Below are 22,790 nucleotides of genomic sequence, written 5' to 3'. Positions count from 1 at the left end.
CCCCTGAAATGTAAAGTACTAGTATAAAATGGCATAAAATTGATTCACTCAAGTAAAGTAGCCTACAAGTACCTCAAATGTAAGTGCAGTAGCCTACTTGAGAGAATGTACTGCACTACTGCATATGTACATATACATACTACATATATATTATGTTTAATATTCAACAGGCAGCCTAAAGGCCAACATGTTGTTTAACATTTTATTATGAAAAAACGTTGAGCGTCAATATACTCTATATCCTAATATATGATGGTGGCGTTTAATTACATTGAGTGATTCACAGTGGCTCCATTATACATGATTTAGGAGACATTGATTTTACTGCTGCTTTGACATAGAGCCAATCAAGCCAGGGGCTTGTGTTATATTGACATTTCTGTCTTTTATTGACTAGTTAATGATGAGATCACGGACGTGAAAGCACGTTCCACACCGTCCCGGGTTCCACACCGACCCGTGACCTATGCCCGTGACGTCCCGAGCCACCGGGAAGTGATTGCATCCGGCCAAAAAAAAAAAAAAAACCGCGGGGTGGTCCGTTTTCAAATCCACGCGTGCCTATTGGTTGAAACCATAGGTGTGTCAGGAGGTGTGCACGCCGTGGCGCCGTGGCGCCGTCAGTCGCTACGTTATTTCCTGCAGAGGATGAGCGGAGGTTTGACAGCACGCAGGGAGACGACGCATCAAGGTTTTTAGCAGAGCCGAGCGGGCTCTGAGCTCTGAGCGTCCCGCGACCGAGGCGACCATCCCGGCAGCAGCATCTGGAAATGCTTCGGATAGCAGCCGCTGAGGTAATTCATAAGCTTTATTTAAACACTGTCATGTAATTGTCATTAAGCGTACTTGCCTGTCGGAGATTTAACAAACTTATTGTTCAGTACAGTTTTATGACACCTGAGCAGAAAGAAATAGTTGCATAAGTGGATTGGGCTTTCTTAAAAGACAACTGTCATATAGCTGCCGGCGTCTTGCTCCGGCATAGGGAAGAATGAATGCAATTGTTCTGAGAGTCTTATTGTATGTTGCGAGTGAGCTCCATTTACACTTCCTGACAAGTCCTGCACCTGCTTTTCTAATAAACCTCACACACCCACATGGTGTCGAGAAATGCTTCATTCTAATGAAAGGAAAATATCTTTATGTTGGCCAAAAAAACTTCCTCTTTCAATCCACAATAGATTTCCATTTCCTTGTCTGTCTGTGCAGCACAGTGACAAGTAAACCTGACCTTCTGTGAGTGCAGAACCTGTCTGGATCAAGATGTGGAAGTTGGTTTCCTCTGTAGCCTACCTGATTTTTGGTCAGTGTGGCACATGGATGACCTTGTTGCAGAGACATTAACGTCTTAGAAACAGCTGATCCTGATTCAGGGGTACTGACAGAGGGTTTAAGGGGATATATGTTTTGTTTTGATTGTGGGTCTGTTGTATCCCCGCTGTCAACTGTTGACATGCTTTTGTTGAGTGCTGAGAGCTGACTGCTCTCAGTGCAGTTACTGTTTCCTCTTCTCCTGTGACCTAAAGATAGAGCCCCGCTGTCTGGGATTATAGTTCCTCTGGGAATTAAGACACAATGTCCTCTGAGGTGATTGGGGAAACGTGGGCTGGGCCGGAGACATCTACGAAAGGGGGGGAAAAAGTCAACAACTCAGTTAAGAGTGAGTTGTGGACCTGGTTGCAGCAAGGCTATATTATATGAATGAAAAAGGCTCATTTACAGACCATTAGAAAGCTGTCACCGTCATCATATTCACTTGTTGAATCTTTTCAATAACTAAAGGGGAACAGAGGCAACAGAACTTACGTCAGTGCTAGTTTTGTCATTCAGTTAGGGCCACAACTGATGATTATTTTCATTAGTTATTGTCTGTAATGTGAAGATTATTCTCTAGATTAATCCATTGATTGTTTGGTGTATAAAACATCAGAAAACAGTGGGAAAATGTCCATTAGTCTGACCAACAGTCCAAAACACCCAAATATTCAATTTACTGCAAGTAAACCAGCAAATTATCTAATTCGAGGCCCTGGAACAATGAAATGTTTGGCATTTTTATTTAAAAAATTACTTTAAACGAGCATCAAAATAGTCGCTGATTAATTTTCTTTCAAAAAAACAAATTGATTAATGGACTAATCGTTACAGCTCCACATTCAGTTATGCAAGAGTGCAGGTCTGGACACACAAATTCACACAGAATTCACACAAAAAAACCTGTAAAATCGTCAAAATTTAGATCTGGGAATGGTGTGTTGGGATCAGATGCTACATTATTTTGGATCCAACCCAAATATTTTAAATAAATTACTCCATATGAAGTTCATAACAGCTATTTTATGCACACTCTATTACGGTGCACAATATACTGTAGGTAGGAGCCTACATCTTTTTACACTCACTCACAGATTTCCCCTTTTACGCAGCTTTGGCAAGCTGTCTGGACCCGTCCCCTAATGTTCTGCAACCCAAAGACTACACAAATAAACAAGAACAAGCACGCTTTGATGAGTCATGTCCTCACTGCGTGCTCTGTATGCACAGATAAAGAGAACGTATTACCTAATTGTTGCGTTCAACCATTAGTCAAACCATTAGTTTTTGTAAAGTTAGAGTTCTCAACAGTGAAAGTTAAAAGTTGCACAATGTCATTCGCTGATGGTTCTTCCTTGCTGGTCTTACAGATGTATGCAGCTGTGTAAACTGAGATTTTACATTGATCTCACATGAGCTCTGTGATGGGCCCAACTAGGGCTGGGTATCGTTCAAAGATTTTTGATACAGTACCAATTCATTCAGGAGAGACTTCGTTGCAGATATGCAAAGATTTATTGTACATATGCATAATATGAAATGTACAGAGTCTTTGGAGATTAGACTCCATCGGTATAAAATATTTTTTTAAAGGGGTAGAGAAGCCAAGACATATCCCTCTGATGGAGCCTAGACACTGGTGATGGTGGAGAAGGAACCCGAAGACCGAACGAAGAAGCTGTCTGTCGGGAGGGGACTCAGGGTGCCGTGGTTGATGATGAAGGGGAGGAGGAGGGTTGCACGTTTGCCTGAAAAGACAGCTGATGGCAAGGAGAGAAGACATTTAAAGCAGGATGTCATGCTGTGATTGGATCATGAATTTCGTGGCCAATTCTGGTTGGTTTACTGAGAAGTGAACGCCTCTAAACAGCTGAATAGTTTTAGGAAGAGAGAGAGGTGATTGAAGTTATTAGAAGTCTTCCTAAAAGAATTTACGCTGAGCTTCAATACTGATAATGTGACTTTGATACCAGTTCCTGAACAATACTTTTTTTGATACCAATTTTATAGAAATCATTTCAACAGAAAATATTACAACACTACAGTACAAATACTTTTTTTTTCAGCCCCTTTACATCTATGTAATGCACACCGTAGTCAAGCCTATCAAAATACAACAAGACACACGTGAGCACCGTCTCTGTGCGTAATGAGTTTTTCCTGCATGCCTCTACGACGTGTAGACAGCCAATCACCAGCATTATTAGATCTTGGTAGAAGCATGCTTATTGGCTCACTGACACCCCTTTGGGGACAAATAAAGTTCTACTTGACTTGACACTGACAAGATTAATTTCTTAGGTATTGATATTTGGTATTGAATGACAAGACATTTTTCGATACTCTGTACTATGGAGGTAATTCAGTCTGAGAAGTTCGGTACCCAGCCCTAGCCCCAACAGCTAAATCTCTGTAAACTAGATCAAATCATGTCATCAAATCAGGATTCCTGCCTAGATGGTATAACTGTGTTAATATTAGAACACAGATCAAATGTTATTGTAATAATGTAAGATATTCCATCTTTTTTTTTAAGATTCTTTTTTGGCCTTTAATGGACAGGACAGCTAGGTGAGAGAGAGGGGGAAGACATGCAGGAAATCGTCATAGGTCGGACTCGAACCCTGGACCTCTGTGTCGAGGCATCAACCTCTATTTATATGTGCGCCTGCTCTACCCACTGAGCCAACCCAGCCACGAAATTTCATCTTTTTGAAAAGCAGATCCCTGTTTTTCTTAGCCTGGTCCTACCAGACTGGTACATTTCATTTGTACAGAGAGTCTGACCACTTTCCATTGATATGTGTTAACTTCCTTGAAGGCGGGTACTCAATTGAATCAATCGCTAACGTTTGGTCGTGACGTCGGCTTAGCATCGCTAGCGTTCGCCTTAGCTAAGCTAACTCCTTCACCACTAACGGAGCGAGCTGGAAAATCAAACTTTTCCCGAACCCCGTGGGGAGGAGGGCCACAACATCATGGCCACCAACAAAACTCAGCAAAGACTGTTCTTACTTGAGCTTTAACTTCTGGATATTCGGCAGCGTTGCCACAACGGACCGAATGGCTTCGTTCGCATCTTTCTCCGTTGCCATTACGGAACTACAACTCAAACTAACGCACAACCTCAACGTCATCGTTCTCAGCCACTCCCTCTGTTCGCTGATTGGACCGGTAAAGATTTGGCCGGAGAAAACCCAAGACTATACCGCAAACCCAGACGTAGTACTGAAGGAAAATGAAAATTTAGCAGAAATACGGAGGAGGACGGAGCCAGGCTATGTTTTTCTGCCTTCATCCTACGTGTTGTGTCACATCATTACTAATACATTGTGGTTTTACAGGCGGTATGCTTCATAAAGTTGTTATCTGTAGTCTGTAATCTATGGAACAACAACAGCAACATCTGGCGTGATGAATTACTGGAAGTTTGCGGGGGCGTTACAGAACATGAGCATTGTTGCTGTGATGTTGTGGGATGGCTCAAACAGATGTCCTTTACCCTGCTGGGAGCAGCTGGGAGCTCCACCAAACTCCCTCCCACACATACTTTAAAGATCCACTCTGAGATCACTGACAGGCAGTGGAATAGATAGATAGTTTATTTTTAGTAATGCAACAGAGAGAAAGTGACTTAAAGCTGTGATGCACAGTATGTACTCGCTGAGTCTCCTTTAAGTCTCTGGGGCATCACTAGGCCTGCACGATAAATCGTTATAAAATCGCGATCTCGATTTACCCCTGTTCGCGATTACATTTTTAAATTAAATTATTAATTAATTAATTTATTGAAAGCATTTGACATTGACATGTTTTAATTATGTAAAGACATGTTCAAGGAGTTCAGATAAAGCCTGTATCAGGGCCATATTTAGTTCAATCTGTTATATGCCACTATTTTTGGTAGCCCGCTGTACTTAAATGGCCGGTATGTACTTTATTTTATTTATTCACTGAAGCTTCTGTGTTTACAGGCTTGTGGTGATGCGCAATGTGCTATTGGTGCCAAAAAAACTCTGTTTGGTACTGCCAATTAGTTTTGTTTTGTCATGGTTCATGTGTGCAATAAACATTACACTTTGTGAGAAAAAAAATCGTGGCAAAGAATCGTGATATCAATTCTAAGCAAAACAAATCGGGATTCATATTTTTCCCCGAATCGTGCAGGCCTAGGCATCACAATTGGTCAATAAATCAGAGTCAGAGTTTTGTAACAAGCTGCAGTGTGAGCTAAGTGTACTTTGGCTGGACAGGTTAGAATTTAATCTGTGATTAAAGCACCACTGTTGACTTTCTGGGCATGGTTCACTTAATAAACGAGCACTTTGACGTTATAAACGTACCTCTGGCATTAGTTATATCTGTCACAACTGCGTAACAGATCTGGCTTTGTTGTTGTTGACATTTGAGGTTTGTTCATGTTTTATCTGAAACATGGTCGACCTACAACCAAAAAGATCAATCTCGGGATGCACCCACTCCTGGTGCTCTTGAAGAAAAAGGGTTTGGGATCTTTAAATGTGTGCAAAGGATACAAAAAGTATTTATTAGTTACATGGCTTGTTCACGAAAGAGTTAAAAAAAAAAAAAAGAGATGACACGTTATAATTTTACAAAAGCAAAATCAATTGACAAACTATTAAAAAAAAAAAAACAAGACATTAAATGAAATCCCTGAAAAAATATAGATAGTAGATCACATTGGTGCAAAAATCATGAATATCAAATCCAAAATCCAATATTGCCATAAAGCAGTCCTTCTCATTGATTTGAAACATTGCCCAAAATGGTCTACAGTCAGTGATATTCATGGGATTAATGGTAAGGCTAAATCAGACAAACTTAACCTGTCTGGCATAAATCATCATATCCCCCCTAATCCGTACTAAAATGTGAGGCTGGTATTTTCAGATTTATCCACACTGGAGACTGATTTAAAAAGATCAGTTTTCACATGTTTTGGCAACAGGTTTTTGTTGTACTAAACAAAAAAAAACACAATCTACCCAATCGAAAAACTAACTAGAGGTTTTTCCAGAGCTGGGCGTTTTGAAACTCTCAACCAATCCAAACTGCCTCAGGATTTCGAGTCTGCTTATCACCCATTGTCTCCCCTCTTATCACAGTCTAGTGAGTAAGGGGTTGTTCCTCCCAGGTTCAGCTTGATCTCCATCATGGCAGGGGATCTCTTTAGCCCCCCGTCCCCACTTGGGGATTCCCTGCTGGACAGTCCGCTGTGTGGAGACCTGATGGCGGATCTTCAAGACATCTCTCAGTCTATAGAAGACGACACGTTGGGATTTGATTTTCCGGTGTACCAGAGCACTGGCTCGGGGTCTGAGAGCTCCATCGCTCTGGGTGAGTAGGAGTTAGCCTCGTGGTTGGAAGAAATTATCACAGGGTACATGAACAGTCATGTTAAAAAGGTACAACACACTGACCTTTTGGCTCCACTCTTCCACATGTACACTCACTAAAAAGGCCTGTGTAAAACACTGTGTGTCTGATAACAGAAGATTAGATACAATTCTCTGTCTCCTCCATGATGTGTTTGTCTCCAAATTCCTGAGCAGCACTTGAAAAAAATGGCCCATGCCTCCTGTCATTTTTTGGAGACACATCAACTGAAAGTCTGCAGGAGTGTATGATGTGAACTTAAAGTTTCTGTCAAGGAAAAACAGATGGATTCATTCAGATTTATTTAATAGATATCTTGCTTTTACCATCACTGTGATGGTTAATCTGTTTTTATACCAATATTGTTCCGATTAGTTTTCAATCCACATTATAATGCTGTAAAAAAAAAAAAAAAATATATATATATATATATATATATATATATATAACATTATAGATTATTTTCCTAATACTAGTCTGTATCTGTGTCTGTCATCTGACCAGCAAGCTTGGGGAAAACATGATGTCTGAATTTCGTTTTGTTCAAACAGTGGGTAGCCCAGTGAAATACTTTAACTTGCTGTTGTCTCTTTTCTGCTTTGTTGTGTTGCTGCAGACACCTTGACCCCGGCCTCCAGCCCATCATCGGGGGTGTGTGGAGCAGCGCCGGGCCCAGAGGAGAGCTTCAGCCCCCTCAACCTAGAGTGCCGGGTGTGCTCAGACAAGGCCTCAGGCTTCCACTACGGGGTGCATGCCTGTGAGGGCTGCAAGGTGAGAGATGTGGGACTAAACGCAGGCGTAGTGCAGTTAAGAGTACATGTTGTATGTATTGACATACTGCTACATATCAAAGTAAGAAAGGACATACAAAGATATGTATGTAAACATAAAGACAGATACAATCCCAATCATCAAGATTGATGCCATGTGCTGCAAAAGCAAATTTGTGTGTGTGTGTGTGTGTGTGTGTGTGTGTGTCTGTGTCTGTGTGTGTGTCTGTGTCTGTGTTGACGTGTACACATACATGCCTGCACCAACGCACGCACACCCAAACGCACACAAAGCTCGGCATGCAGAGGCGCCTGACCTGGAGGCCAGTGGAAAGTTTCTGAGACACGTAGCCGGGTCATGTGAGGTGGGGGACATGATGGCCTTCGTTGACTTACTTGTCACCTCTGCCCCGCTTGGCACCGAGCCCAACTGAGTGACGTTAATACACACACATACACACATGACAATCACTTAACAACAGCGCTCCGCTGTGCATGTGAACCTGCACGATCACACATGTAATACACAACAAACATGGAAAGCAGTATCTGTACCTATTTGACGCATGCACGCACGCACACACACACACACACACACACACACACACACAGTTGACATGGAGCTACAGCTGGCATTAATGCTAAACGTCACCTTCTTACGGAGTCATCTTTGGAATTTGATGATAAGAGTAATTTGGTTTGCATTTTGAAAAGGTCAAATAATCATGAAGGTAAATCAGTCAGGCCTGTATTAGCTCTACGGGAGAGATTTTAGAGAGCACAATAATAGAAGACAGTGACAATGAGAACAGTTTGTAACTGAGACCACTGAGTGTATTAAAAGCATTAAGGATCATCACTGTATTGTTTGTCAAGTCACGTGAGGTTGTAGTCTCATATAGAGCTGCAAAGATTAATCGATTAATTGTCAACTCTTAAATTAATCGGCAACTATGTTGATAATCGATTAATCGATTAGTCGAAAGTCAAAATTCTCTGATCCCAGCCTCTTAAATGTGAATATGTTCTAGTTTCTTCTCTCCTCTGTGACAGTAAACTGAATATCTTTGAGTTGTGGACAAAACGAGACATTTGAGGACGTCATCTTGGGCTTTTGGGAAACACTGATCCACATTTTTCACCATTTTCTGACATTTTATAGACCAAACAACTAATCGATTAATCGAGAAAAAAATCTACAGATTAATCGACTATGAAAATAATCGTTAGTTGCAGCCCTAGTCTCCTTCCTCTCTAAGACGACGGCGTGTTGTTGCTGCATATCTTTTTTATAGTTAGTATTTTATTGAGTTTCTGTACAACATTGTTAAATTCTAGTCAACAGTTCAACTGACATCTGTACATATATTCCCTATTAATGATTTTTTTTTAAATACATTAAACCAAAACAAATCACAATGGAAATCAGATAATAAAATGAAACAAAAGAAAAAGAAAATAGAAAAACACTCATGGATCAAATGTATAGTCTTACAATAATAGGCATCACAATCTTAATCTAGATCTGTCCACAGTAGCAATATATTGCAAGTAGTCTGTCCATTTCGCCACATATTTCTCAGTCCGATCCTTAGAGTTGAAAGAAATGTTTTCGTATGAAGCAACTTTTGCCAACTCCGTGGTCCATTCCTGGAAAGAGGGCTCCCCTGGCTTACTCCAGGTGGTGTGGCTGCTTATCTGAGGTTTTGTTTGGTATTAATGCATTACTTTTTAAACTTTTGACCTTGCCTGCTTTAAAGTTTTCTCCAATCAGCAACAGCTCCACCTCAAAATTGTGTTTGTCTCATGCAACAACAACTACACAAGGATCAAAAAATCCAGAGCGTTGTGGTACCAGTCACACTTAGAAGTTGGACAGAGTTGCCAGAGGTGTTTTCTTCTTTCTATTGCTTCCACAATAATTTCTTTTACCCTGCTTTTCACTCCTCTGGACTGGCACTGTGCCTTCAATTTTACTCTAATTTATAAATCGGACACTAGAGATGGACACTTTTTGGACAGTTTCCCTTTTTGTTCTGTCAGTTGCACAATGCACATCTGTATGTGAGTGCTGCAAAACTAGCCAGCTCCCCCCAGGGCTCTGGTCTATGACCCACATGTCTAAGGCTAGTCATGTCAGCACTCGTGTCAGATGGCTGCTATTCTAAAGTAGGGACATGATGACTATGAAACTGTTGGACACTGGACATGTGAGAGGTGTATTTTGACAGCACTCTGTTCCTAAATTCTCTGACTGATGATATTGCGCCATCATGGAAAGATGTGACTTGTGATATGTAGCAGTCACAGTTTACGGTTTGCATGCTCGACAGGCTCTGCATATCACTTTCAACGCCTCACTTTTAAAGAGAGGAGCACTCAATAGTGGGAATGTGAATGGAATGTGCTGAGATGCTATGGTGCGAGGGATTAAGTCTGCGGTGATGATGGTATGTCATTTGTATGGGACGTTTAGAGCAGCAATGGGAAGGTTAATCACAACACCTCTACCTGCCCAATAGGTGGATGTTAGTTTGAATAGGTGTGCCACAAAGATGCTGATGATCAACTTTTCTTTTGGTTTCACTCAGACATTTGCTCTTAAGGAAGCGTTGCACAATACATCTCTTTGCTTACGTCTTTAGTCTTGTTACTCACTGCTAAATATCACCGCAAAGCACGGGTTGTGTCTGTACACAGACATGCAAAGACATGCTTGCTGTAAACATACACATCTGTTTTTACCTCCTTGCGCAGTTCTGTTGTTTTGTAATGTATTTTTGATGACTCTCATATGCCTGGAACTTCACATTTCTCCCCTCTGTTTTTATGAAGATTGCACGCAGTTTTGCTCACAAAACTAGATCTCTTTTTTTGGTTAAAAATACCACAAAAAGTGATGCCTGACACATAATAACCCATAATAACAATGTGTCTTCGACATAAAGGCAGACAAGACTTTTTGTAAGATGATGGCTGACATATTGCGTGACCACGTGGCTCTAGATATATCACCAGAAAATCCATATTCCCCTTTCGACAGTGAGGGATAAGGAATGTCATGACTGAAATTTCAGTCATGCACATAGTTGTGTGTGAATGTGCGTCAAAGGATCATATGTTTCGGCACATGTGTGACATCTGTTAGCAATGCGTTGGCTCACTGCCCTGTATCTCAGTGTGTGTCAGAGGGTTGTCCAATCAGGGTTCTTCTTTAGAAAGAGCAGAGTTTACTATACACCTTGAAGCACATCTCTCTTTAAATATAGATGTAGTTCCACTGCACAGTCCAATCCAAAATGTAATATAACACTGGTCCTACCAGGGCTTAACATGAACAATGCATGTACAGTATTATAAGGTACTTGGCCAGATTCAAAGGTCTGGACCAAGGCAAATAGGTACTGCAGATATAGGTATCTGACATATAGTGTGAACACAGCCTTGGCACTCATGCTTCGTAAAATAAGAGTTCAAGAAAGTTAACTGATTTTCATATGGGCTGAAGTACCCGGAAAGTGTTTTTGTGGGCTTTTAGTGTACTCAAATCAGATCATATGATCTTCAAATCAAATTGATAGCTCTAGCAATGTGCCATTCTGTCTCAACCAGGGTTTCTTCAGAAGGACCATCCGGCTGAAGCTGGAGTATGATAAGTGTGAACACAACTGCAAAATCCAAAAGAAGAACCGCAACAAGTGCCAGTACTGCCGATTCCACAAGTGCCTCTCTGTGGGCATGTCCCACAACGGTAAGGCCTGAAACCTCCAACATAGTTTAAAGCTTAAAGCTGCAACTATTGCTAAATAACAGCCACTAGTGACAACTATAGGATAGTTGTCCAGCGGAGGACAATGATAAATCTAGTGTAACATTAGTACAGGCAGAGAAGAGTCATAAAGACAATAAACAGACTCGCTAAGATCAGTTACACAGCATTATCTAGCTAAAGTTGGTTAACGTTAGCTAGCATTAGCCACAATAAGCTAATGGTCATACCAGACCAGTTAAGCTGTAGCATAAAAACTGCAAACTGTACTACAGTCATCTGAGCAAGAGTGCGTTTTATTGCTTTATGAGCATGAATTCAACTTTTAATACATTTGTACGAGTTTGTGTGTTGCATCATCTTTCAAAACAGTCCAGCTTTAAAGCTCAATTACTGAAATCATAGCATCCAATACAATACTGTAATAGCAATGGCAGAACTTGCAAGTAAGCATCATGAATGCAGTTACATAAAACTCTGCTCACCACGTCCTCAGTCAACACCATGGTATGTGTTCTCAACAACAGCAGTTAATGTCCTAATGTGTTTTGGCTCCAAATCAACATGCTTTACACTGACTGGGTTTTTATAGAACAACGTCCTGCCGGAGCCTGCTTGACATTGAGAAAACACAGGCCCATATAGCTCCACATCTGGCCCGTCATCTGCACTGACTGCTGAGGGGTCATTGGGTTTGTTACGATGGCCTCCCACTGCAGACAGAACAGTGTCAGAAACCTGAGAGGAGGACGACATGTCCTCAGAAGAGAGGAAAGAGAACATAACACACCAGATCTGTTGTGGGCGAATACTTGTGTGTGTCTGCACACACACGTTTGCTGTAAGAGCAGGGTTTCCGCGGGGTCTTAAAAGTCCAAAAAAGTCTTAAATTTCAAGTCAAAATTCTAAGCCTTATAAAGTCTTAGATTTGCAAAAGGATTGTGTTCTAGGTCTTAAATAATTACTTATATTAATAAACTTAAATTTTCCTACGTCCATGTAACGCTACCTCTAATGCTCATTGAAAGTTTTGTTTTTATTCTGTGGTGTTGTAGTTCTTTCTTTCGCTCATCCAAATATAATTTGCAGTATATGTACAGATTATTACTCTGTCACTTTTATTCAATTTCAATAATTTTATTTACTTTGCAAGTACTTTTGTGACTCTGCATTTCGTTGTACTTTTATGTTGTGATATAGGTCTTAAATTTCATTCATAAAGGTCTTAAAAAGTCTTAAATGTTACTTGTTGAAACCCGCAGAAACCCTGTGGAGGATATGTCTGATGTCTCTGTATGTAGTTTTTTTTTTATTGTAAAATAACACACCAACCGTTTGAAAACGCGTCTAGCGGTTGCTAATGATAATTGTTTCTATGCACCAGCTATTCGGTTTGGTCGGATGCCTCAGGCGGAGAAGCTAAAGCTAAAGGCAGAAAGCAAGATGGTGGAGAAAGAGGTGGCAAGCCCCATGCTGGCCGACCACAAGTTTCTGGTCGGACAGATCCACGAAGCCTACATGAAAAACTTCAACATGAACAAGGCGAAAGCTCGGGTCATACTCACCGGAAAGACCAGCAAGCCGGTAAAGAAAAAAAAATGATATTCTTTATTCTGTATCTACAGAATAAAAAATATCCTCACCTACCAGCATCCTCTCCTCTGTCTTTCTCCGCAGCCTTTCATCATTCACGACATGGAGACGTTCCAGCTGGCAGAAAGAACGTTTGCGGCACATATGGTAAACGATGACTGTCCGGAGCCCGAGAGCAGCCTTCAAGCAGGGGCGGTGGTTCCGGCTGTGGGGTGTAGGGAGCTCCAGCAGAGGGAGGCTGAAGCCCGGCTCTTCCACTGCTGCCAGAGCACCTCGGTGGAGACCGTCACCGAGCTGACGGAGTTCGCCAAGGCGGTGCCGGGTTTCCAGAGCCTGAATCTGAATGATCAGGTGGGTTTAGGGGTGCTTTATCTGTCATTTGTCTTCCTGTCAGTCCATGTGAAAAGTGGGGAAGAAAGATTTGGCCTAACTTGAATAAAAGAGGATGTGTTTCTGTTGGGATTCTATGTAAGAAAAAAAGAAGAAGAAAAAAACAGTTACAGACACAAAAACACTGATGTTTAGAAGCACATCTGAGTCATGCTGTGGCCTTCTTACCTACCCGTTTAGGTGACTCTCTTAAAGTACGGTGTTTACGAAGCCCTCTTCACGCTCCTGGCCTCCTGCATGAACAAAGACGGCCTCCTGGTGGCCCGTGGTGGAGGCTTCATCACCCGAGAGTTCCTCAAGAGCCTCCGGCGGCCATTTAGCGACATGATGGAGCCCAAATTCCAGTTTGCCGCACGCTTCAACTCCCTGGAGCTGGACGACAGTGACCTGGCCCTTTTTGTGGCAGCCATTATCTGCTGCGGAGGTAACCGACAATTATATTTAATTATATTCAAAAGTGACCAAAGAGAGAACATTCGCAAGAAACTGAATCCTCCCCTTCCCTCCAGATCGCCCAGGCCTGGTGGAGGTGCCTCTAGTGGAGCAGCTGCAGGAAAGCATCGTTCAGGCACTACGGCTCCACCTGCTGGCCAATCACCCGGATGACACCTTCCTCTTTCCCAGACTGCTACAGAAACTGGCCGACCTCCGAGAGCTGGTCACCGAGCACGCTCAGTTGGTGCAGGAAATCGAGACATCAGAGGACACGTCGCTGCACCCACTCCTGCAAGAGATATACAGAGACATGTACTGAGAAGATGGCACATGATCATGAACAGGGACATGTATTAGAAAATGTATGTATGCCACTCTAAACAGGTGTCTACACATATTTACTTAAACTATCAAGCATATCAATGTACTGTAATTTGCTTAATGTGCAGCTTCTATGGGTGCACACTGCTGTGATCTGCAGTGTTTGCGTTAAGACTCTGTGTCTTTTTACTGGAACCAAACATAATGAAATTATTTTAGGGGGGAAAGGCAGCTCTTGTAGGTGGCGTGCCTGCTTCCATGAAAGGGGACACAGAGGGGAACAAAGTTTTTGATCTTACACCATAGATGTGTCGAGATATATTTTTTTAAATGCATTGATTTTTAACTTGGAGCACCCAAATGCTATGGAGTGGGTTCTGGATGCCTGCTTTTACTCTACACACTGAACAAAAGGTGAATAGGGAGAAGGCTATGCAAATGTGCCTAGCATTTAAAATGGGTGCACACATAAAAGCTACCAGGACGTGACTGCTGCAGGCATGAGTGCACTGATGCTCAATATTAATTTTTTCCTGTGAACAAGTTGAATTGTGGTAAAAGAAGCATAGAAGTTATAACATTTTTAATCTGCAATATAGGCACTACAACTAAATACCAGGCATATTCCTAATATTTTGGATATTTACTGCACATGATATGTTAATTTAAGTCACTTGGATTTAGTTAATATAATTATCATGTCCTTTCAGTGTGTACTAGTTGTGCCACATCTCCTTTTTGAGCTTAATGGTTGAAGAAACTTAGTATTCACCAAGTGCCATAACGTTTCAATGCCTCAGCTCATATTTTAACCACACTTTATACATTCACCTCATAACAAAGTCTAGTTAGACTTTTTTTCCAAGTAGGAACAAGTTTAACTTTTTAGTGTTGGATCAGGGAATGTTCTCACACTCATAAATCATGAACAATAGTGCATTTTTAACAGGCAATGACCTAAAAAAAATACCATACTTCTGCTGTAAGCAGCCATCATTGTAATTTTATGTGTCATATATTAATTTTAGTACTTTACCCTACTGATAAATACCAACACAACATGATAGCTGCCCAACCTATTTTTTCAGAATTTGTTTTGTACAAATCCTGCTGTTAAGACACATTATTGGCCAGTTAATATTTTGATCGCAAACACAACCTGATGATAAGCTGGTTTATGTTTTATTTTGTAAATATAATAGAAGAATGTGGTGACCACAGTGAACGGGATGTATGTATCTGCATGCAGTAAAACGGGCATCAAAAAGAGGAGGTGATTGCCTCATTTGCTGTACTGTATTATTGAAACTGTTTATATTTTTTTATCATGTACAGTAGTGTACAATTTAAAAAAAAAAAAAAAAAAAAAGCATTTGCTGTTTCAATAAAAGGATTTATGTGTTGTGGAAGTTTAAAATAAACTAATATATTGAACTTTTATTTGTAATACCCTGACTTATTTACCTGCCTAATGATATCTGTTCATCTGATTTAGACCCCACTGTTGAAATAAATAAGCTTAATAGCTTTTCGCTGCATAGGCCTATATTTTGAGTTGTCATGCAGGAAAAGCACAGGTGGAACTAATAATGTTAATGATAGCTTTGTTCCATGTAACATTAATTGTCCCAGCAAGCCATTACTGTAATTAATTACACCTGTGCTTACACGTTGAAGTAGCCTACCTGCTGTAAACGTTATCTAAGGATTATTTTTTACTATCAAAAATAAGCCATGTTTATAATTGTGGCTGGTTCACTAAACTATTATTTTCTATACAAATATATTTCCACATACATTCGTTTGAAGCATCCTAATACTTCTGCATCCCCAGTCCAATAGGTGGCGCTAAAACTTCATGAAACAACTTGATGGTTGGATACGATATGAAAACCAGGAAGTAACTATTATGCTCCTCTGCTTTGAAAGATGGAGAAAACTACGAGCGAGACCCGTCAAAAAACATTTACATGCCAGTTGTGTGGTTTAAGCAGTCCCTTTACTTACGTCGGCCAGAAACCACCAAACACCAGAGCCATTGTGTAAGTGAACATTAAGCAAAGTGCTTCGGTTCGAGCTATGGAGCTAGCTATGCTAAAGCTCATGTTGTTAGCTGCTACGTTACGTGACTGCATGTAAAGTTAATGCCAACCCACCGTTAGACACAGCGAAATTAACAGTGATATGCACGTTACTGTTTTAAGAACACCTCTGTCTTATATCTAGTTATATATCAATTTATATGTGCATTTCTGTCGTCCACCAGGTTGCTTGAGGAGTGTTTTGTGACTCAGGACCCCTTTAGTCCGGACAAGGAAAAGTTCCTTGTTTTAGGCTCTACCTGCAGCGTGTGCAGCATGTGTGTCTGTGTTGGATCGGTAAGACGTCTTTAAATTGAATTGATTATGTAATTCAGGTTATCAAATCCATTAATGCCAGATGCACAGATAAAAAGTAATTTAGCAGCGTGCTCATCAACTGCATGTCCATTGAAAACCAAGCTGTGCTCCTGTGACAGTTTTCCACTTGACATGACTTGACCCTATTGGTCACTGGCGATAAAACAAACATCTGTGGTTTTTCCTGTTCTGTTTTCCTTTGCCATCATGTGGCCTCTATATGTGCTGAGTGGACTTTATTACTCTGATGCCCTTGAACTTAATGATCCAGTTTCACAAACATATAGTCTTTCCATCTTGGAATAATTGTGACAAAACATATCCAGTACTTATGTAAAAATAGAGCAGTAATGCTGAGCTCTGCTTTCTCTTCACGCAGGACTGCAGCCTTTTCTACACCAAGAGGTTTTGCATGCAGTGTGTGAGCAAGCACTTGGACCAGTTCCCCCGTCAAATTCAGGCCGAGCTGGCCAAGAAGAAGCAGAGCTCCAAGGCTGCCGTCTCGTGACATCCAACAAGAGGTCCATAGCATTCTCACCAATAGAAGAGAAATGTTTGATTGGTGATTTAAAGAGTCCCAAATGTGCCAAGGTGCTTTACCAGCACTCTTTTATCAAACTCCTACTGAACCAAACTCCATATGAAAAATTGGAACATCCTGTACTTAATTAGCAATGTGTTTTATTTAGGTGGGAAATTAACTCTACACATCAGTAAAATACTAGGTTATGCTTAGTAAGGTCAGGCTGTCGTATTAGCTTTCAGGGTGTTATTTGTTTTGTTTTTGTTTCCAGAGAGTTTACTAGAACGGGTGTGACTAGTGTTGCTGGACCCCTGATGGATTGTGTTTACAGGCTCAGGATCAACGCTGCTGGTTTGCAGCAATTAAAAATGGCTCCCAATTAAAATTCTGAAGTCATGTACTGTATGTGCATAGTTGCCCTGCAGTTGCTCTGAATTTTCTGTTAGAAAAAAAAAAACATATCTTATCGCTTATTATTTTTTAAAGATTATTTTTGGGGCATTTTAGGCCTTTATTTTTGACAGGACAGCTGAAGACATGAAAGGGAAGAGAGAGGGGGAATGACATGCAGCAAAGGCCCGCAGATCGGAGTCGAACCTGGGCCCGCTGCGTCGAGGAGTAAACCTCTATATATGGGCGCCTGATCTACCAACAGAGCAATCCGGGCGCCCCCCTTATTTCTAATTCTTAAACCATGATGGTCAATTTTTGCCCATTGCTTGTTCAGCCCAATTCAGCAACTATTCTGGGCTTTTTACTAACTGTTTTAACACTATTATTATTAGTATGTACAACTCAAAAGAAGATGTGGAGGTAATAGCATTTCCCAAGACCAGTTGCTGGGCTGATTTAAAAAACAAGATTCATGTCTCCACTGCTCTTGCAATGTTAAGAAATTAATAAGTTACCTACAATGTATTCTTGCACTTGATAAATGATGCCTGTTGCAACTGCAATGTTTTAATGACCCCCCCCCCCTTTTTTTATTATAAGAAAACACATGTTATCACTTTTCAGCAGCATATGTTAACATTAACATTTATGACTGATTATCTCTAACTATAGACACGTTATTGTTGACATGACGCATCACTGTTATCCATCTGATCTCTGCGTCTATGGTCAGAGGGGGCACTGTTGACTTTTCTGTTATTTTAAACTATTAAAAAAAAAAAAAAGAAAAGAAGATACGTACAGTGACCTTTCTCTGTTTTGTGACTGTTTAATCTTGTTTAAACTAATGTTCGTTTTAGTGACAGAATCTGCTGCAGTTGCATCATCCCACTCGGTTACACACAGTGTTTAACAGTTACTCCCATTTTCAAAATACACATTTTACTGTATCTGACCCAAACAAAATGTTCTCTTGCCCCCTTTCTCACTTGCTCTTCATCATTTTGATCAAAAATGTTTTCATCTTGGGGATCACTCTGTACAACATCGTGCACAGTTTGCAGCAGCATAAACACATTATGGATTAAGTGTGATTCCCGGCGATAACATCGATATAACAGATGGCCTCGCTGTATTCATCACGAGATGTTGGACGTTTCGAGGGCTAATTGAAACAGCATGGTCTTTAAGGCAGGCAGGCCCATTGGTTTTTTTACTGGCAAATGCTGAAGAGGAATGCAGTGCGACATTCGCTTGGGTTTAAGTTAGGACGTAGTGAACTTCTGGGCACAAGGAATGCTTACTATTGCAGATGCATTACTTTAATTACTCCAGGATTCCTATGGAGCCCTGGGATGTACAGAAAATAAATTCAATAACTTAAGTATTGGCATGAACATCAAATAAAATTGTAAGTCAGGAATTTTTAAGATGCAAACAGAACCCCCCCCCCTGCCCACTGTTTGTATTTCTGTTTGTATTTCTGTTTGTATTTCAAGGTCTTTTTTTATTTATATTTTAAAACTGCACCACTTGCTGTTTCCTTGGTATTTAAATTTCAAGCACACAAAAGCAATTACAACCAGTGAAGCACACAAACCACCTCTGTGGCACCAGTGGCAAAGTCTGACAGCGATAAGCACCGTGCCAACAATGACGGAAGGCTTTCTGCTCAAGAGCTGATGTCATCGGATGCCAGGAGGCAGATTTGTGGATTTTTTGTTGTTTTCCTGCATAAAACCTCATTTCAGTGTCTCATTGTCCTTCAATAGCCTTGACGCTGTAACTGAATGGATTTACTCTGATTGAATCAAGGGTGCCTAAATCATTTATGTGACACCAAATCAGATCAAGCAATGAGATCTGTCAGCAGTCAAACGATCATTTGATTGATTCCTGTGATAGTATTACCAGCCTGGAGCAAGAACTCAGCCTAGTACGCCTTGTTGTCCTACCTACTTGTTTTCTTATCACACTTTTTATTCAGGGCATCTACAGTGCCTGCACACAGAGATAGAAATGACAGTTAATGAGATCAAATGATATCTTTGACCTGTAGGTGTTTAGTTAATGTTTAACCTAATGCCTGCTGGAAAAAAGCACTAATGGAAAGATAAAGCTAAATAATACACTCCATTATGACCACAGCCTCTTTTGCTCTTTACGTATTTAACCAATCAAACCGATTAATTGGACCATATTCATGTGTGGAGTTGATCCATTCCAGCTCTGTGTTGTTGTTGCCTCTGTTCGACTTTAAGAGAGCTCAATGGGCGGTCCTAGTGCGCAGACCAATGAATCGCCTTCTCTGTTTAAATAGTCCTTGATGTCAACTTTTCTTCTTCACTCATTGCTCACTCTAACGCCATGTTGGCTGTTATGACTTGACTTGTTGTTTTCATCAGCTTTACTACGGACTTGACAGGAGTGGCTCTTTTAAACCCCCCCCCCTCCCCCCCCCGCGCCCTTGGAGACGCTTTATTCCATTTTTGCGCTTACGCGTTTCGGATGATAGGCGCGGAGTATGCACGCATCATCCCTGTGACTTTGCATTTTTAAAGGAATACTACTTGGAAATAGAAGTTTAAAAGGGTTTGGTTGTTGTTTGTTTTGTTTTTGCCCCTTGTCATATGTGCAACAAAATGTCAGATGTTCGCCTTTCTAATGCGAGCCCGACATTGGAGAGGGTGGATGCGCGGCAGCCAGACAACGTCAGACCTTCGGTCCGCAGAAACCTTTTCGGCAGACCTGACCCAGCGGAGATACAAAGGAATGTGACGGCTTCGATACAGGAAGATGTGCAGGGTTTCACGGAGAAGTACAATTTCGATCCCGTCAACGAGAGACCGCTCGCTCCGCTCAATTACGTCTGGCAGGAGGACCGCAACGCACCGGAGTTTTATGTCCGACAGCCTCACGGGAGCCAGCGGCCCCAGCGAGATGAGGACTTCCCCGGCGATAACAACCGGCAGGATGCCGAGACGAGGAGTGAGCGCCAGTCGGATCAACCACGCAGAGATGGTTCGAGAAAAAGACGTTCAGAAACTTCAGGTGATTTACCTAGACTTATTAAGGCTGCCACGCAGTTTTGTTTCGCTGTGCCGCAATGCAGAGGCGCTAAGCAACAGTTGTGTCCGGGGGATCAACCTTGGCCACGATCGGTTGATCCCCCAAACAAAAGTGTGCTGGAAAAATCTTTCTTTAGGCCTACAGATGTTAACGTAATTTAATATCTTATTAATGAGTGTGGCAATGTAATGCGCATGTTTATGGGATCAAACTCGTGCTTATTAATTCGATTTTAGTTTGCACATTTTTTTCTAACTCGGGCTATTCTCGGTAGTAAAATAAATCTCCAGGCTGCCGAGGATGTCAGGTGCCTTTTATTTTTTTTATTTTTTTTTTAAAGTGGACGTGCAGCTCTACACACCAACACCCTGACAACTTTTTTTTTGTCTGCCAGGTCTCTGCTCCAGCGAGTGTCAGAGGAAAAGGTCGCATACCGACGAAGATGATGATGAAGACCACTCGGACGGTGCAGGAAGTCAGGCGGTAAAAGCCGCGGAGGAGAGACCCAGCAGGTCAGAGAAGAGCGCGGAGGTGGAGTGAAAAGCAGTGCCAGGTTAGAAATCATCATCTCACTATTTAATTGTTATTTGAATTGGTAATAACGTAAAGGTTTTCAATGTGTAAAATACTAACAATCGGCTTTTAAAGGCCTATTGGGCGCCAATAGAGTTGTGTGTAGGCTACTTGTGTATCATCAGCATCAGTAACAGTTGTAAACACACATTTATGTCATGCACACAGCAACACGTCATCAGCCCTTCAAACTTGCATGTTGTTTTTTCCTTTTATCTTTGACAACCCTTCGTGCTATAACTGTTCACTGTGTGTGTGTGTGTGTGTGTGTGTGTGTGTGTGTGTGTGTGTGTCTGCATGAGGGATATCAAGCATGAGCAACTGCTTTTTCAATTGCACCATTCAACAGCCAGTTTCCTCTTCGTGTCCCACAGAGCGGGGAGACCTGTTGCTGGTGGAATACTGTAGCCTTTCTCATCACCTGACGGATGGGAGAGAAAATATAAAAAAAGCAGCCTTTTCCTAAAGAAGGGAGGAGGAGAGGCTGCACAAGCACTGATTATGTACACTATCAAGTTTTGGCACTCATTTCAATTAAATTGCCTCAGAAGCAGCAGACAATGTAGCATTGTGCAAATGGATATTTGCTCATTTTTTTTATCTACTACCTATGTTTCAGATGTAGCACATACAAAAAAGCATATTATGCTTTTCATACCTTTTTGTTAAATGTTTTTGAATAAGTGTGTGACTTTGACTCGGGAAGTTGCAGTGCAATTTCCAACAGAAATATTATTTTGTTAAAGTGGTCATATTGTGTCATTATTCAGGTAATTGATGTAAGTTTAAAAAATGCAGATATCAAAAGTCAGGGTTGTGTGGAAACAAAATGTCATAACTTTTTCTTTGGCTTTATTTGTTCCAGTGTTATAAATCTTGTTTTTGAAGGCCCTGATGGCCACACTGTAAGATGAGGGTCCATCTAACTGGGAACCACCATGACAGATAAAGTTTACATGCAAATATAGTCTCCTTCTTTCCCCCATTTTTTCTTACAATGTTATTTTTTTCCTAATTTTATTTTTCGTTTTGTTTTTGCCAAAGTTTGAACCTTTTTTGTTCTCGGGGTGAGGGGAGGGGTGGGAGCTAAACTGCTGAGCAATATCCAACCAAATTGTAACAGTATTTGCTAATAATCCTAAGAGTTAGCTTTTATTTTTTAAATTAGGTGAGTTTATCTTTTAGTGGCTTTTAGGTCACATAATCCGCCCCTTGTAATAATCGGTGTAGTCCAGGTTAACATAGATAAAATATGTTATTGCACTGGGCTACTTTATTATGCAAATATGTGAATCAAAGATTTGTCTTTGTGGTGTTGAATTCATGTGGAACATGTAATTGCACTATTGTTGATTTCTCATTTTTTGAGGGCAGAAAATTAAGTGACACTGCCTCATTTGGTGTAAAACTTTGTAGTGTACCTTTTTTTTCAAAAACACTGAAAAAATTATACTAACTTATTTATGTTGAGCTTTTTGTTGTGGGTGTATGCGACAATTAAAAGCGACAATTTTTGTAAATATATATTTTAATTTTTAAGATAAATAAACTGTTGCAAAACTGAGCCTAATAATCGATTTCATATCCTGTGTGTTTTGTATTTTTTTCTCTTCTTCAATCTGCAGTTTGATTAAAAAGCAACGCTGGTGTAATAAATGCATGTGCTTACTATATTTAATTGCAAAGCACACAACCACTCCACCCTTAAACACTTAAGCTTTTAAGTGATCTGCCCATGTAAACTGGCAGACTGATCTCAGTGATAATTACACCATGACCTGATGGAGATACAACCTGTTATTTCAAAGGTTTAATGAGTTCTTCAGTCTGAGGAATGACACAGC

The 22,790-nt window shown here is 40.9% G+C and overlaps 3 protein-coding genes and 2 long non-coding RNA genes across 7 annotated transcripts; 3 read left to right on the top strand and 2 right to left on the bottom strand.

Annotated features, from left to right (window-relative positions):
* The first annotated feature begins 618 nt into the window (after positions 1-618).
* On the top strand, positions 619-15,358 carry pparaa (peroxisome proliferator-activated receptor alpha a). Of its 2 annotated transcripts, XM_031284793.2 has the most exons (8): positions 619-794; positions 6,441-6,672; positions 7,328-7,482; positions 11,094-11,232; positions 12,635-12,834; positions 12,928-13,194; positions 13,414-13,657; positions 13,743-15,358. In XM_031284793.2, the coding sequence occupies exons 2-8, from the start codon at positions 6,489-6,491 to the stop codon at positions 13,985-13,987; spliced, it is 1,434 nt and encodes a 477-aa protein (XP_031140653.1). In that variant the 5' UTR covers positions 619-794; positions 6,441-6,488; the 3' UTR covers positions 13,988-15,358. The 2 variants fall into 2 exon arrangements, with proteins under 2 accessions (XP_031140653.1, XP_035851884.1); XM_035995991.1 differs by lacking the exon at positions 619-794 and having other exon boundaries at positions 6,469-6,672; positions 11,069-11,232.
* LOC118493975 lies at positions 11,529-13,020 on the bottom strand. Its single transcript, XR_004896031.1, has 2 exons — positions 12,894-13,020; positions 11,529-11,988 (listed from the first exon to the last, which is right to left on the bottom strand). It is a non-coding gene; the product is annotated as an uncharacterized LOC118493975 (long non-coding RNA).
* On the bottom strand, positions 13,035-13,536 carry LOC118493974. The gene is made up of 2 exons (XR_004896030.1): positions 13,402-13,536; positions 13,035-13,307 (listed from the first exon to the last, which is right to left on the bottom strand). It is a non-coding gene; the product is annotated as an uncharacterized LOC118493974 (long non-coding RNA).
* A 315-nt stretch (positions 15,359-15,673) lies between the features above and the next one.
* Positions 15,674-17,768, top strand: cdpf1 (cysteine rich DPF motif domain containing 1). The gene is made up of 3 exons (XM_031284928.2): positions 15,674-16,031; positions 16,256-16,367; positions 16,768-17,768. Exons 1-3 carry the CDS (start codon positions 15,919-15,921, stop codon positions 16,894-16,896), a joined length of 354 nt encoding a protein of 117 aa, XP_031140788.1. The 5' UTR covers positions 15,674-15,918; the 3' UTR covers positions 16,897-17,768.
* Positions 17,769-19,637: 1,869 nt separating this feature from the next.
* On the top strand, positions 19,638-22,528 carry LOC116039819 (cyclin-dependent kinase inhibitor 1B-like). 2 transcript variants are annotated; one of them, XM_031284885.2, is made up of 3 exons: positions 19,638-20,343; positions 20,765-20,926; positions 21,321-22,528. In XM_031284885.2, the coding sequence occupies exons 1-2, from the start codon at positions 19,935-19,937 to the stop codon at positions 20,911-20,913; spliced, it is 558 nt and encodes a 185-aa protein (XP_031140745.1). In that variant the 5' UTR covers positions 19,638-19,934; the 3' UTR covers positions 20,914-20,926; positions 21,321-22,528. The 2 variants fall into 2 exon arrangements, with proteins under 2 accessions (XP_031140745.1, XP_031140744.1); XM_031284884.2 differs by having other exon boundaries at positions 19,638-20,355; positions 20,768-20,926.
* The last annotated feature ends 262 nt before the right edge of the window (positions 22,529-22,790 follow it).

Source organism: Sander lucioperca, chromosome 20 (genome assembly GCF_008315115.2).
Source record: "Sander lucioperca isolate FBNREF2018 chromosome 20, SLUC_FBN_1.2, whole genome shotgun sequence".
Taxonomy (NCBI): domain Eukaryota; kingdom Metazoa; phylum Chordata; class Actinopteri; order Perciformes; family Percidae; genus Sander; species Sander lucioperca.
The sequence above is the reverse complement of the archived record's forward strand: the minus strand, read 5'-3'. Positions and strand labels throughout refer to the sequence as shown.